General features: G+C 37.5%; 1 protein-coding gene across 1 annotated transcript; it reads right to left on the bottom strand.

Annotated features, from left to right (window-relative positions):
• Positions 1-1564: 1564 nt before the first annotated feature.
• Positions 1565-12568, bottom strand: LOC110384647 (putative ATP-dependent RNA helicase TDRD12). Its single transcript, XM_021346045.3, has 3 exons — positions 12183-12568; positions 10264-10907; positions 1565-9898 (listed from the first exon to the last, which is right to left on the bottom strand). Exons 1-3 carry the CDS (start codon positions 12452-12454, stop codon positions 5712-5714), a joined length of 5103 nt encoding a protein of 1700 aa, XP_021201720.3. The 5' UTR covers positions 12455-12568; the 3' UTR covers positions 1565-5711.
• Positions 12569-12855: the final 287 nt, after the last annotated feature.

Raw genomic sequence — 12855 nt, 5'->3', positions numbered from 1 at the left:
ACCTTCCCGCTGTGGGTTAGCAGCGGTGAGGGAGTGTCAGACTCTTACTGACTAAAAACCGTCGTGTTCCGTCGTAGGCCTTTTATGTACCAGGGCCGCGGTAACTCTTTCGAACAATCCCGCAGCACAGTAGGAATTCAGTCGAGATATCAGCCGAAAATCGATCTCAGTGGCGTGCACTTGGAGAGGCCTATGTCCAGCAGTGGACTGCGATAGGCTGATGATGATGATGATGATCAACCGAAAGCTGGCAAGTAGTGCAGCTGCGGTTGATTTCAGGCAGTCACCTGCGGTCGGCAGCTTGCTTTCAAAACGAACCATTTTAAAATGTTCTTTAAGTTTAAAACGAAATCTATGTTCGTTGTCTTTTTGATTTTTTTATTCTGTCTTTGTTACTAAGAAGTAAGAACTAAAGTGTATCTAATTTAAAATTAGAATTTGACGCAATAAATACTACCTCTTGTTCCATAAATAAACTTTTTATTATTTAATACATCATACTTCCCAACTTTGTTAAGTTCCAGTAAACGCCTGCAGCTTTGTACCATTGTGCCACATGGAGCGACTGCCTATCTGACCTCCACAACCTTTCTGACAAACTCAATAACGACTACCCATCCAGCGACCGACCTCGCCAGGCTTCTCTTAACGCTCATTCCATATCTGTATGATAATTGTCCTGTAATAAGGTGAGGGGAAAGGCTGATGATGATTATTACCATAGACGCCAGCAGGTCAACCTACCCGAATCTGTAAAATTTTACCAATCGAACATTATAATCTTCTATTGTGATAAGCTTGAGAATCGATTGAAGAAAGACAGATGAAGGTAAGTTGACGTGCTGTCTGTACCAGGAAAATAATAAAGTTGGAATTAAAACCACATTAATAATACAATGAAAAAAAAAAAAAAAATATTTTTCAAGATCTTTATTTGATGATTAAGTACAAAAACTTACAATTAGGTTAGGAAAAAAAAATGCTTTTATCTATGAAATCAATTGCATAAAAACTCAGAAATATGCAAAGGTCATGATATTTAAGCGTAACTTACATTTATTCATTACAATTTTTTTCTGTTTTCAACAAAAAATTGAAATATACATTTTAACAAAAAAAAGAAAATAAAAAAAAAGAGAACAGACCATTCTCGCTTAACGTGTGGTGTGTCAGTGATTAACATCTTACCTATGAACAATTAAAATTAACAAAATTAATTGAAAAAGAAAACTTATTTAAAAAAAATGCTGACAATATTTTTATACACATACAGTCAACTTTAGGTCAGTGGTAACAGTTTTATAGGAAAATCGTACTTATTACTATTGAGTTAAGGTGCATGACAGTTATCACTGATGTGATTACATACATACATGTCGATTTGTCGAAATTGATCTTTTTTTGAAGTGTGTTAAAAACAGCCGTTTTGTTTGAGTACAGTTTGATGGAAAAGTAAAAAAATTGAAATAATCATAGTAAATAAGTAGTATCTAATTATTGTTTAAAATATGATATTATATCAGTTTAAGTTATATAATATAAAAGCACTTATTGAATATTGAGATATTTATGAAAATAATATGCGCTTTCTGATATGCACGCACGAAGGTAGAAACACAATATTTGCATATTTGTTCTACCTCTAAGTGGCGATTCCATGTGGTATTCAAACCAGTATGATAAGTTTTCAACCTAGTAAAATTTTAGCCGAAACCAATGCAGCATGATAAAGTCAAGATGACGGCATACAGAAGAGTATGGAAAAAAACATGCTGCACCGACCTCAAAAATGGGATAAGGGAACAAGCTATCTCAAGATTCCGGTTGGCAGAAATCGTTAAGTCTCAAAAATAAGCTTCAGAAAAGGGCGGCAATTCTGAACGCACCTCACGAAGCCGAAAAGGTCGCGGTAGGACGTCAAAAAAGGGATCATTGGTGGATAAGTCCGAGTCCCACTAGTAAGTAAAAAGAGGAAAAATTTAAAGGGAACTTAAAGGATAACTTAGAAAACAACTTCAATAGTTGGAAAATTATAAAATAAACGTGAAAATGGCAGGTGGAGGCTCGCCAGCTCACTTAGGACGCCCTGGGAAAAGGCCGCGAAACTTACAATAAGAGGGCAACGGGGACAGGAGCGGCTGAAGGGTGGTGAAGACACCACGTTGGACTTTTAACTCAGATCGAGCGCTTGCCCAGCATGATAGACCCACTCGCCGCTTAGGCTGTCTGCCCACATCAGATTTTTTGTAGGGCTATCTGATAAGGTTCTCTTTTACAGATTTTATCGCGTTTATATTTAATCATATTTAATCCCGACGTTTCTCTTTTTTCTCTAACTCTCCCATAATGGGCTTTCTGGAAGAGATTTCATAGTTCTGTTTTGCTTCTTGAATACATAAATAAGGATTTTCTGACTAAGTTATTGCAGGAAATGTGCGTTGCTTTTTCGCTATCAGTGTTCTCTTTTTCTCCTACAAAAAATCGGTCACCGATATCGGACGTGGGCGGACTACCACGAGGCATTCCTCCTAGCAGAGCTACTAACCCTGCTCTAGAGACTCCACTCTGGACGGCCAATGAAGGCAAGCCAGAGGCGGGAGACCAATCCCTCGTCATCGTTTGCCGACCGGAGATGAGGAAAAGTCCTCTCCCTGGAGCATTTTGTATAATCATCGGCACGAATCTTGAGCGCTGATCTTCACCTACGCAGATGTGATTTATTAGCAAAGAACCAATCCCGAGTAACGGCTATGACGCGATGCGCTGTGGGCCAATCACCGCCTTAGAACGCCCCCGCGCCTCACTTCATACCACAAAAGGGGCAAAAAAAATCACTTCTGCGCAGGTGAAGGTCAGCGCTCAAGATTCGTGCCGATGATTATACATCATCAAATGACCCCCGCTGTGGGCGCAGCGTTCTTCATTCGTTAGAAAATAAGGGAAATAACGATTTTGTTGTTATTTTAAATGATTTATAGAAATGAAATTATTAATAAAACCTTATGAGGCTCTCGTAAGTGAAGGGACTGATTCAGAAGGCGGTACTCCTTGAAACAGAGCAAATTGTGAGGATGTTTCTGTCTCTGGGGCCCTAACCACAGACCTTGGACTCTGTGCCCGATATAGGTCCATTTATTTCTAATATTTAAAAATATATGGATATGTGTAATATATGTATTTGGACTTTGTGTAAAGAGAGGAAGAAATAATAATCACCAGCCTATCTAATTATCTAAATCTATGCGTACCTAGCCTATTACTGCTTAACCTAAAAAAGAAATGTAAACAATTTTTTTTAGGTTTTTTAATTTTAAACGCTACCAAAATAACTAATACTGACGTATTTTTTAAAAGAAACTTAAAAAAATATTATTTAAAGACTAAAAGTGGCGCTGATAAGCACGGTTTTGTTAATATCAATCATTGCCAATCAATAAGGTCGAACAATCTGAACATCTATCTATTTGCATCAACAGCCAAATATAGCGTAGCCACCGCGCCGCGAGCCGCAAAAATAATATGCTATCGTGGGATATTTTTTACATAATTTAAAGGACAACATTTTCGTCATACATGGTTTCTGTATAGCTTTAACCATTAAGGCTGCACACGCGACGGAAGCTTAAAAAATTGAGTAACTTCTCCTGTTTTCCTAACATTTCCCTTCACTGCTCTGCTCCTATTGATCGTAGCGTGATGAAAAGTATCATATAACCTGCCCAGGAGTATGAAGAATATTGTGCCAAGTTTCATTAAAATCCGTCGAGTAGTTTTTGTTTCTATAACGAACATACGTACAGACAACAATTTTACTGATTGCATTTTTGGCATCAGTATCGATCACTAATCACCCCCAGATATTTTGGAAATATATTTAATTTACAGAATTGACCTCTCTACAGATTTATTATAAGTATAGATATGTTTTACAAAATGGCGTCTAGACCGCGGTCACGGCAATTGTTTTTCATAAATTAGCCAGCTGCATATATCAATTACGACCGGAGAGAGATCAGGCGCAGGACCGACATTAACGTGCTCTCCGATGCACGGGTCGGGTCGAAATTGCTTTGTGGGTTTTTCTAAACTTGCACATAGCGGCCTTAGTCTGGAAGTTGGTGATTGATTCACCCGTGCATCAGAGAGCACCTTACTGTCGGTGCTGCGCCTGATCTCTTTCCGGTCGTGTCGGATTGCCGTCCCATCGGGCTATGAGAGTGAAGGAATAGTGAGTGCACCTGTGTCTGCGCAAATGCCCGTGCACTATAATATGTCCTGCGCAGCTGGCTGATTTTACCCACTAGGCTACCACGACTCTCAAAAATCAAGGCAAAAATTACATCGCATCGCAGTTTTGTGTAGGAGCCCTTAATAAAATAAGATAGCAAAGCTTAAATTAAATTACATAAAAGCTATATATATTTAAGACTAGGTCTAAAAAGGAACTTTTTAGGAATAATTCGGTTAAAAGTTGCTTTGAAATAACAATATTGTGCTTATTTACCTAAACTAAAAAACAAAAAATTAATGCAACAATATTTTTGTAAACCTATGTATTCTCTAAATTAGTATTTAAAAATGTACCATATACATATTTTGATAGCCTTTCAAGTGGATACCGGATCGGTGAGCAACCCAATTTATTCTATACTGGATTTTGCCCGCGACTTCTTTCGCGTGACTTCCGGCAGATTTCGGCAGATTCCGGTTTGACCAATAGATGGCGCTGTAGGTCCGGGATAAATTTTCTTTTTTGTAATAAAAACTATCCTAATAGGATCTAGGTCTTTTCCTCACGCCTAAACTACTGAACCGATTTGTGTAAAATTTAGTACAGACATAGTTTAGAACTTAAGAAAGGACATAGGATAGTTTTTATTACAAATAATAAAATTTAAAACCAAAAAACTGCTGGAAGTCACAATTCCACGCGAACGAAGACGCGGGCAAAATCTAGTGTAAAATAATTCTGTCCCGTTTGAATAAACATAAGAGAGATAATTATAAAATTAAAATTACTTTCTCATCATGCAATTTCATTGCCATATCACAATTTACTTACAGTTAAAGTAAAAATATAAAATTAAAAAATATATACAAAAGTCATGAAAGCTTGTGTTTATTTTTCACGGTTAGTCGTTTTCCAGGTTTTTCACCCTTGTCCTGTGAAAACTGTTGCCCTTACCGGGATGAAAAATAGCCTATTGTTTGTACCCTAAATGCTCCAAAACTACTGAACCGACGAAAATTCTTTCACTGTTAGAAAGCTACACTCTTCCCGAGTAACATAGGCTATATTTTATTACGGTACGGGCAGTAGTTTCGGGACGGGGGTGAAACACAGGACAACTAATCGTCATCATCCTCCGAAGCCTTTTCCCAACTATGTTGGGGTCGGCTTCCAGTCTAACCGGATGCAGCTGAGTACGAGTGTTTTACATGAAGCGACTGCCCTAACTGACCTCCTCAACCCGGGCAACTCAATACCCCTTAGTAAGACTGGTGTCAGACTTACTGGCTTCTGACTACCCGTAACGACTGACAAAGATGTTCAATGACAGCCGGGATCTACAGTTTAACGTGCCATCCGAAACACAGTCATTGGTGTCTAAGATTTATTAAGAAAGTACATACAAACTTAGAAAAGTTGCATTGGTACTTATACAAGATAGGTTGGTTCTTTGCGTACTAGGCCACCACGACTCCCTCGGTTAATAAGAAAATGTAATATCATCTTCCAGATTATCATCGCTGTCACTATCAATTTGTTCAGGCAACATTTTTTTTCTGTCATCTAGAATAACTGATTCTTCATCAGAAGTAACTTCTATGTTCTCTATGTCATAAGCTATCCATTTTTTTACAGCAACATCGCTAGTTAAAGACAGCCAGTTACTTGCTAATACTTTCCATAGCTTCACTAGTATGTACTGACCTTTATTTGAGTGAAAAGATTTATTCAAATTCACAACGCCATACAACTCAAAATCGAAACCGTATTTTGTATCATTTGCGTCAGCTGAAAACTTGATATACCTCTCTTTAATAACAAGGTCGTATTCATCAACTATTATTTTGATTTTTATTGTAACCGTATTATTGTTTTGGCACCAAAGCAATTTGGGTTTGCTAAGTTCGTCAGTCTTAATATTTTCTGCTTGTAAAATAGGTTTATTGTCTAGCTTAATTTCTGTTTCTCCTATAGGGGCAGCTAAAGTATTATCATTCCATTCCGTTTCGGGAAGTTCTGTTATGCCCACAACTTCGGCTAAAGGGATAGAAGATAGTTTCCCTTTATCATCAGAAACCAGTTCAAATTCATCGGAATCATCATCCGATCCTACTAATGGAACTGATCTAATAATAGTGTTTGAGGGTTTCATGGAATTAGGTTTGTTATTTACTTCAGAAGTTATTACTGGCCGTATTGGAGGTAAAGCCACACTTTTCTGCTCCGGTGCGTCATCAATATCAGAATCAGACGATTCTTCTGACTTTCTTTCAAAACCTAAATTGTGTAGCAGCTCAAATTCTTCGTTTTCCTCAGCCAAATTTTTATCGACTAACATCTGGTTTATAATAACATCTTCTGTGGAATACGTGTCTATTAGGACAACGCCGTATTTGTGACCTTCAGTAAATTCAGCTTTTTCTTTAGTGAAATATTTAGTGTACAATTGTTTGTGTTTATCGAGTGAATCGAAACACGAATCTACGAAGAAGTTGGTGCTAAAGTCCGTCCAACTATCACCGAATGGTTGAATACCTATTAACCTACATTCTATAGCTTGGAACGGTAATCGCGTAATGAGTTTTTCAGTGATCGGAAGTATTTTATTAACAGAAACCTCACTTGATTCAGCTTGATCAACAAAGAAACATTTGACTTTACCATTTTTAACTTCACTATCTATCCTAGCTCTTTCATAAGTGGCATCACCGGGCAGTTCAGCTATAACTATGTCTCCAACATTTACGTTTTCTACAGGCTCGGGATTTTCATTAACATACTGCTTAATATCATTTACTAAGGTGTTTAAACACGAGTCAAATTTAACTGGCCTCACAAAGAATTTCCAAGGACTCTCAGCATCAACAAAGAAAACTGAAGAAAATTGACCGCTCTCCAAATGTGCCCATCTGGGTTTAGGCAGTATTTTAATAGGATTTGGCACTTCAATGCGAATGGGTTCTTCTTTAATCTCTTCACAAGCATAATCACATATTTTACGCAAATTTTTAATATGATCAGGATTTTGCATAGCGTGATTATCCAAGAGTTCCTTTCGAAAATCAGAATAGACTACCACTTCTTCTAAGGACGACAGATTCTGACACGCTTCCAGTGTATCTACTAAAATTACATTACCAACGACCATTTTTATTTGACCCCTCATATAGAGATCTTCCTTTTCCTCAGTGATTCTTTTTAACTGGTACTCAGCTAGCTTGGAGAAAGTTACATCTTTATCCTGAGGTATAAGATTAGCCAGTATGACGGTAACTACGTGGGTTTCTATACCCTTTAACTCATCTGGCAAACAGTAGAGCCAGGTGTCGCGAGCTATTTCGTACCTTTCTTCGTCGATAAGTTTAACTAGTAAAAGAGTAGGTCTGTTGTTTGTGGTTTTTAATACTTTAGCGATCTGGCAACGAGCAAACAGATTCTGTTTTAAGGTAACCGCGCATATGTCTCCGACTTTAGGAACACCGTACAGCCTCCTATTTTCTTCTTTACTGAAATACATCCCCATTTTGAACGACAACAAGCTATAAGTTTGTGCGTATTTTACGGTATTCGATTTAGTGATACAAGATGTTATTCTAGCAGAATAATATATAGCTGAGTGATAGTGCAGTATTTGGAAGATAATAGTACCTTCTTTCGGCATCCAAGCCTTCGGTGTATCGTAATCTTTAAATATAGCATGTCTTTCCATACAGTTCCAAAAATCTGGACATTTACCTAGTGACAAAAGTTTTTTGCAAATTGGCACAAAGTTTTGAGCTTTCTTTAGATTTTTTTCAGATAAAACAGTTGAGCTAATCTCATTTAATACTGGTGATACGTTATTTGTACATCTTTTGATAAAATGAAGAATCTTTGGCAATTGTTCTATATTAGTATCGTCGAGTAATATTTTAATTTTTATCTTGGTCTCTTCGTCTTTAAATACGGAAGGATAATTATCAATTAATACAGCAAATCTTTTGCAGAACATAGAATATAGACTGGGCAATGAATAATGAATCAAATAGACAGCGTTCGTTACGTTCAGATGGGTCAAATTCCCGTCAAGGCACACCAAAACAGGCCCAGAAACGGGTTCTTCATAATCTTTCAAGGCTTTATCTAAATTATACAAATCTTGCACCGTCATTGTGCTGTCACTGGAGAACACTACATACTTCAATTTCGTCAAAGTATTTACGAGTAATTTAACTTCGTCGTCAGTTCTACAAACTATAACAGACATCTTCGACCTGTCAATGTCTTTCAAAAAGTTGATAACTGCCTCTACTTTATTCTCTTGTTTAACAAATTCTACTGAAGTAGGTACTTTAGTATAAGGGACACACTCTTCGAATGCGCTGATGCATATCACGGAATCCGGTGCTTTCCTAGCAAGAGTGGACATAAAATCACACCATACCCTCGAAACGATTACATACTGAACTTTCCACTCTTTATTAGCTCGGCTTTTAACAATATCCATAACCTTAAGAAGGCAAAACTTAAGCTCCTTTGTGTAAACTTTGGATACGCGTTCACAATCGTCTACGACAAAAGTGGATAGATTATGAAGATCGAGACTAAAATCTTCTTGTATCAGACGGACTAGCATAGTAGGAGTGCAGATGAGAATATCGCATCCATTTAAAAGTGAGGTGGTAATATCAAGGTCACTCATGCCAGCGAAGCAAGCGAGAATCTTCGCTCTGTGTAAAAACATTTTGCAAACAGTTTCCACGTTTGTCACAGAGTGAGAGGTCGCGCAAACTATGATGCAGCTCAGACCGAAATTGTTGGGCATGTTCTTGTAATCGCTGACTAACCGGCACACAGCTGGTAAATAGCCCATAGTACTACCACTGTTATAAGGACCGATTAGGAAGAAACTGTGCCCACGCATTATGGTAGGCCAGGAAACTGTTTGAGGTCTCATCGGCTTCTCAATACCCATATTCTTAAGTACCATATGAATATCGTCCCCAAAAGGAATATCCCTCATATTACTAACTGGTTGTATGCGGTTATTTTTCTTAGTATGTACCATCAAAACAGGACTGACTAACTTGTCAACGAATATTGAGATACTACCGTCTAAGTTTCTAAATGGGTTAACATTCCATTTATTTACTTCTACATCAAAATGTAGTGGTTCCGGGTCAGGGTTAACAACTTTTTTTGATCTATTACGACTGAATTCCTCTTCTAGTGCAGTTAAACTTTCAGCGTCAGACTCTAAATCACATTTGGAACTATCCCTATCAGAAATCGAAGATAGACTGTCATTCATTTTAGCTTTTTTTTCTTCGAGATATTTAATTTTACGTCTCAACGCAGTCAATGCACTATTTGGACTAGCAGTTTTACTGTCACATTTATCATCGTTAGGCAAAACATTTTGTGCTTTAATTTTCTTTAAAATATCCAAATTAGTTATTTTCAAGTTTACCTCAGAGTCTGTGTTTGCATACACGTCTGGATTTTTTTCTTCTTCTACTTCAATTTCTGGCTTTCTTTCTTCTGCCTTCTTTTTTTCAGAAGCTTGTAAATCTTCTTCCTTTTGAGGTTTTAACATACGTGAAAACTTATTTAAAGGGAGGCCTGCTGGACCAATGGCTATGAGATTGTCTTCTGTAGGTTGCCACCGCTGTTTTTTGCCTGATGACGCTGGAAAAGATGACAAAGTATTGAAATGAAAGAATTTTTACAATGTTTTAGGTGACATAGAAGAATACTTGTAAAATACAATTACAATTCTGCACATTTTGTCGTTTTGAGTCTTTGCCGTTCTGCTGATTATTAAACCGAACTTATTAATTGAAAGGTTGTATAGAGCTTGAGAAAGGACTTGAAACGTAGCCTAATTTTTACCCAGGTAGACAAAAACTTTGAAGCATTCGGGATACTGTACCTATTCTGGAATTATATTGAAATTCAATTTGCAAATAAAGTTATTCCTTTTCCAGCTCACTTCATAACTCCTTGTGAATGAACAAAAAATACTCTAGAAAACAGCCTATTTAGATACTTACCAAGCTTGGTCTCATGATTATTGTTGCTATCGCCGTCAAATAAAACCTTGTTTGCAGGTTTTGGATTATCAACTTGGTCATCAAAATCACTTTTGTTTTTGATACTGTCATCTACCGTATGTACTTTTCGGTTTTCAATTTTCTGTGATCGCAACCAGTCCAACTTCTTTTTCATAGCTACACTAACTACACTAGAAGGTCTAGAACTCCTAAAGGTGCTGGCTATTCCAACGGAATCCTCGTCTACATCTTTGCAAAGCTTCAAAGCGTTCAGCTTGTTTTTAAGAACAGTTTCAACATTACGGCCATCAGTTATATGAAGTTTACGTGAAGCTAGACTGGTTTCTATCATCTTAGCTTCATGTAGTACAAATGTTTGGCTTTTTAAGACTTCTAGCCATATATCCTTCGGTATTTTTCGAGATTTATAGCCCTCTTCTAATTGCTTAATTACTTCATGTATGGTTAGGTAGTCGAGTCTAGTATCAAGTTGGTTGTCCCGCAATTCCTTGTGGAAAAGACACTCGTCTTCAAATCCGAAGCCAGTGTCGACAATTTCATTGAGTATGTTGACCTCTTTACCATCTTTAAGAATAACTATCAGCTCTCCATACTTGTGAATATTGTCTTCGAAAATGGATGTTCTGTAACAATGGATTTTAGAAATTATATGTATATAATTTGGTCAGTCCTAGTGGATAACCAACCTCTCGAGTACGAGGGCGCAGGTTTGATTCCAGGTCAGGCAAGTATCAATGCAACATTTCTGTTTGTATGTACTTTCTAAGTATATCTTAGACACCAATGACTGTGTTTCGGTTGGCATGTTAAACTGTAGGTCCCGACTGTCATTGAACATCCTTGGCAGTCGTTAAGGGTAGTCAGAAACCAATATAAGTCTAGACACCAGTCTAACCAAGGGTATTGGATTGCCCGGGTAACGGGGCTGAGGGAGTCAGATAGGGCAGTCGCTCCTTGTAGAACATTGGTACTCAGCTACATCCGGTTAGACTGGAAGCCGACCCTAACGTAGTTGGGAAAAGGGCTCTGAGGATGATGATATAATTTGGCCAGTGAACTAATGGCCAAGAGCCCCAACCTAAACCTCAAGAGGCTCTCTTTCTTGAAGGGTTAGTGTGTAGCAAAGGGTGTGCAAGGCTTTTGGGACTTAGAAAATTTTTCATAAAAAATGAAAATTTCTGAAAATGTCTAGTTTTTCATTTCTATCGTATAGAATACTTAAAAATAAGACGAAAACCATCTGGGCACCTTTTGCCTAGGACCAACGGTTCACCTGAAAATGAGCACTGAAGGTCATTGTAAACAAAGGCAAAGTCGACGGAGCCCCGCTGCGCGGGGCTCCTTCTTCTGGGTGGTTTAAAAAAAAATAACCACGAAGGGGATGGCGGGGTCTGCCAGACCCCGCCATCCCCTTCGAACCTAACCTGTCCGAGTCGGGGTTGCCCTAAGTCGAGGTTGGTCCTTGCTAAGTCCTTGGTCCTAGACAAAAAGTGCCCAGATGGTTTTCGTCTTATTTTTAGGTATTCTATACGATAGATATGAAAAACTAGACATTTTCAGAAATTTTCATATTTTATGAAAAATTTTCTAAGTCCCAAAAGCCTTGCACACCCTTTGCTACACTCCAACCCTAGAATCCATTCAAGTAGGCACTCAATTACAGATACTTTTCTTTTTACACAAAAACATGTTAAAATTTCTTTTTGCCGCCAATTTTAATTTTTACATAAACTAAAATTTATCAAGACTACCTTTAGTTAGTACCTACAGAAATGGAGTTTACCTATATATATGGGTATTATTTTACTTTTCCTTTTCATAGAAATGATACCGTATTATAATTCATACTTTCTTTCGACAAAGTAAGGTACAAAAGAAATAAGTATCAAAAAACATACTTTTTGTCGATATAGGTTGGAGAAAACCAAACCTCGGCGGCTTCTCGTAATGCTTTCTTCATTGGAATAACTGATGCTGGCATCCACGTAGAACAAGACTCAGTTTTCACCACGCAATCATCTCCAATAGTTACATTTTGAGGCATAATCCCATAAATTCCAATTTGTTCGAAGAAAAACTTATCTTCCTCCCCTTCTTTGTGAACTACCACCCATATTAAGTAGGGATTAATGTAGTGGAGCACATCCACTTTATACTGATCTAGCCCCATTTTCAATAAAAAGTGTACTTAGCAATAATTTTGAGTCTACTTGAAACTTAACTCCAACTAGTCGGCAAAATATTTCAAAAACATGGTCGGTCGACTTCCGAGAACCGGCGAATCATTTCATTCGCATTCAACCAAATTGAATGAACTTGAATGAACTAAATAATAGTGATGTCTCTAATCGGTGTAAAGCCGGAACACCGATATTTTACACAGTAACCAGTAACCAGGCAAAGCTCTAGCAATTTCGAATGTTATCTTGGTGTCGTTCTTCGATTCTCCCCTTTCATTAATATTTTTCGGACATTTTACAGAAATAATTCACAGTTATACGTGTAGAAGTCAGTCAGTAATATTTAATGTATGGATAACTGCTACTACTTGCGTAGAATATATCCTTAAAT

The sequence above is a fragment of the Helicoverpa armigera genome, chromosome 27 (genome assembly GCF_030705265.1).
Source record: "Helicoverpa armigera isolate CAAS_96S chromosome 27, ASM3070526v1, whole genome shotgun sequence".
NCBI lineage: Eukaryota > Metazoa > Arthropoda > Insecta > Lepidoptera > Noctuidae > Helicoverpa > Helicoverpa armigera.
This window is presented reverse-complemented; position numbering and strand designations above follow the sequence as displayed.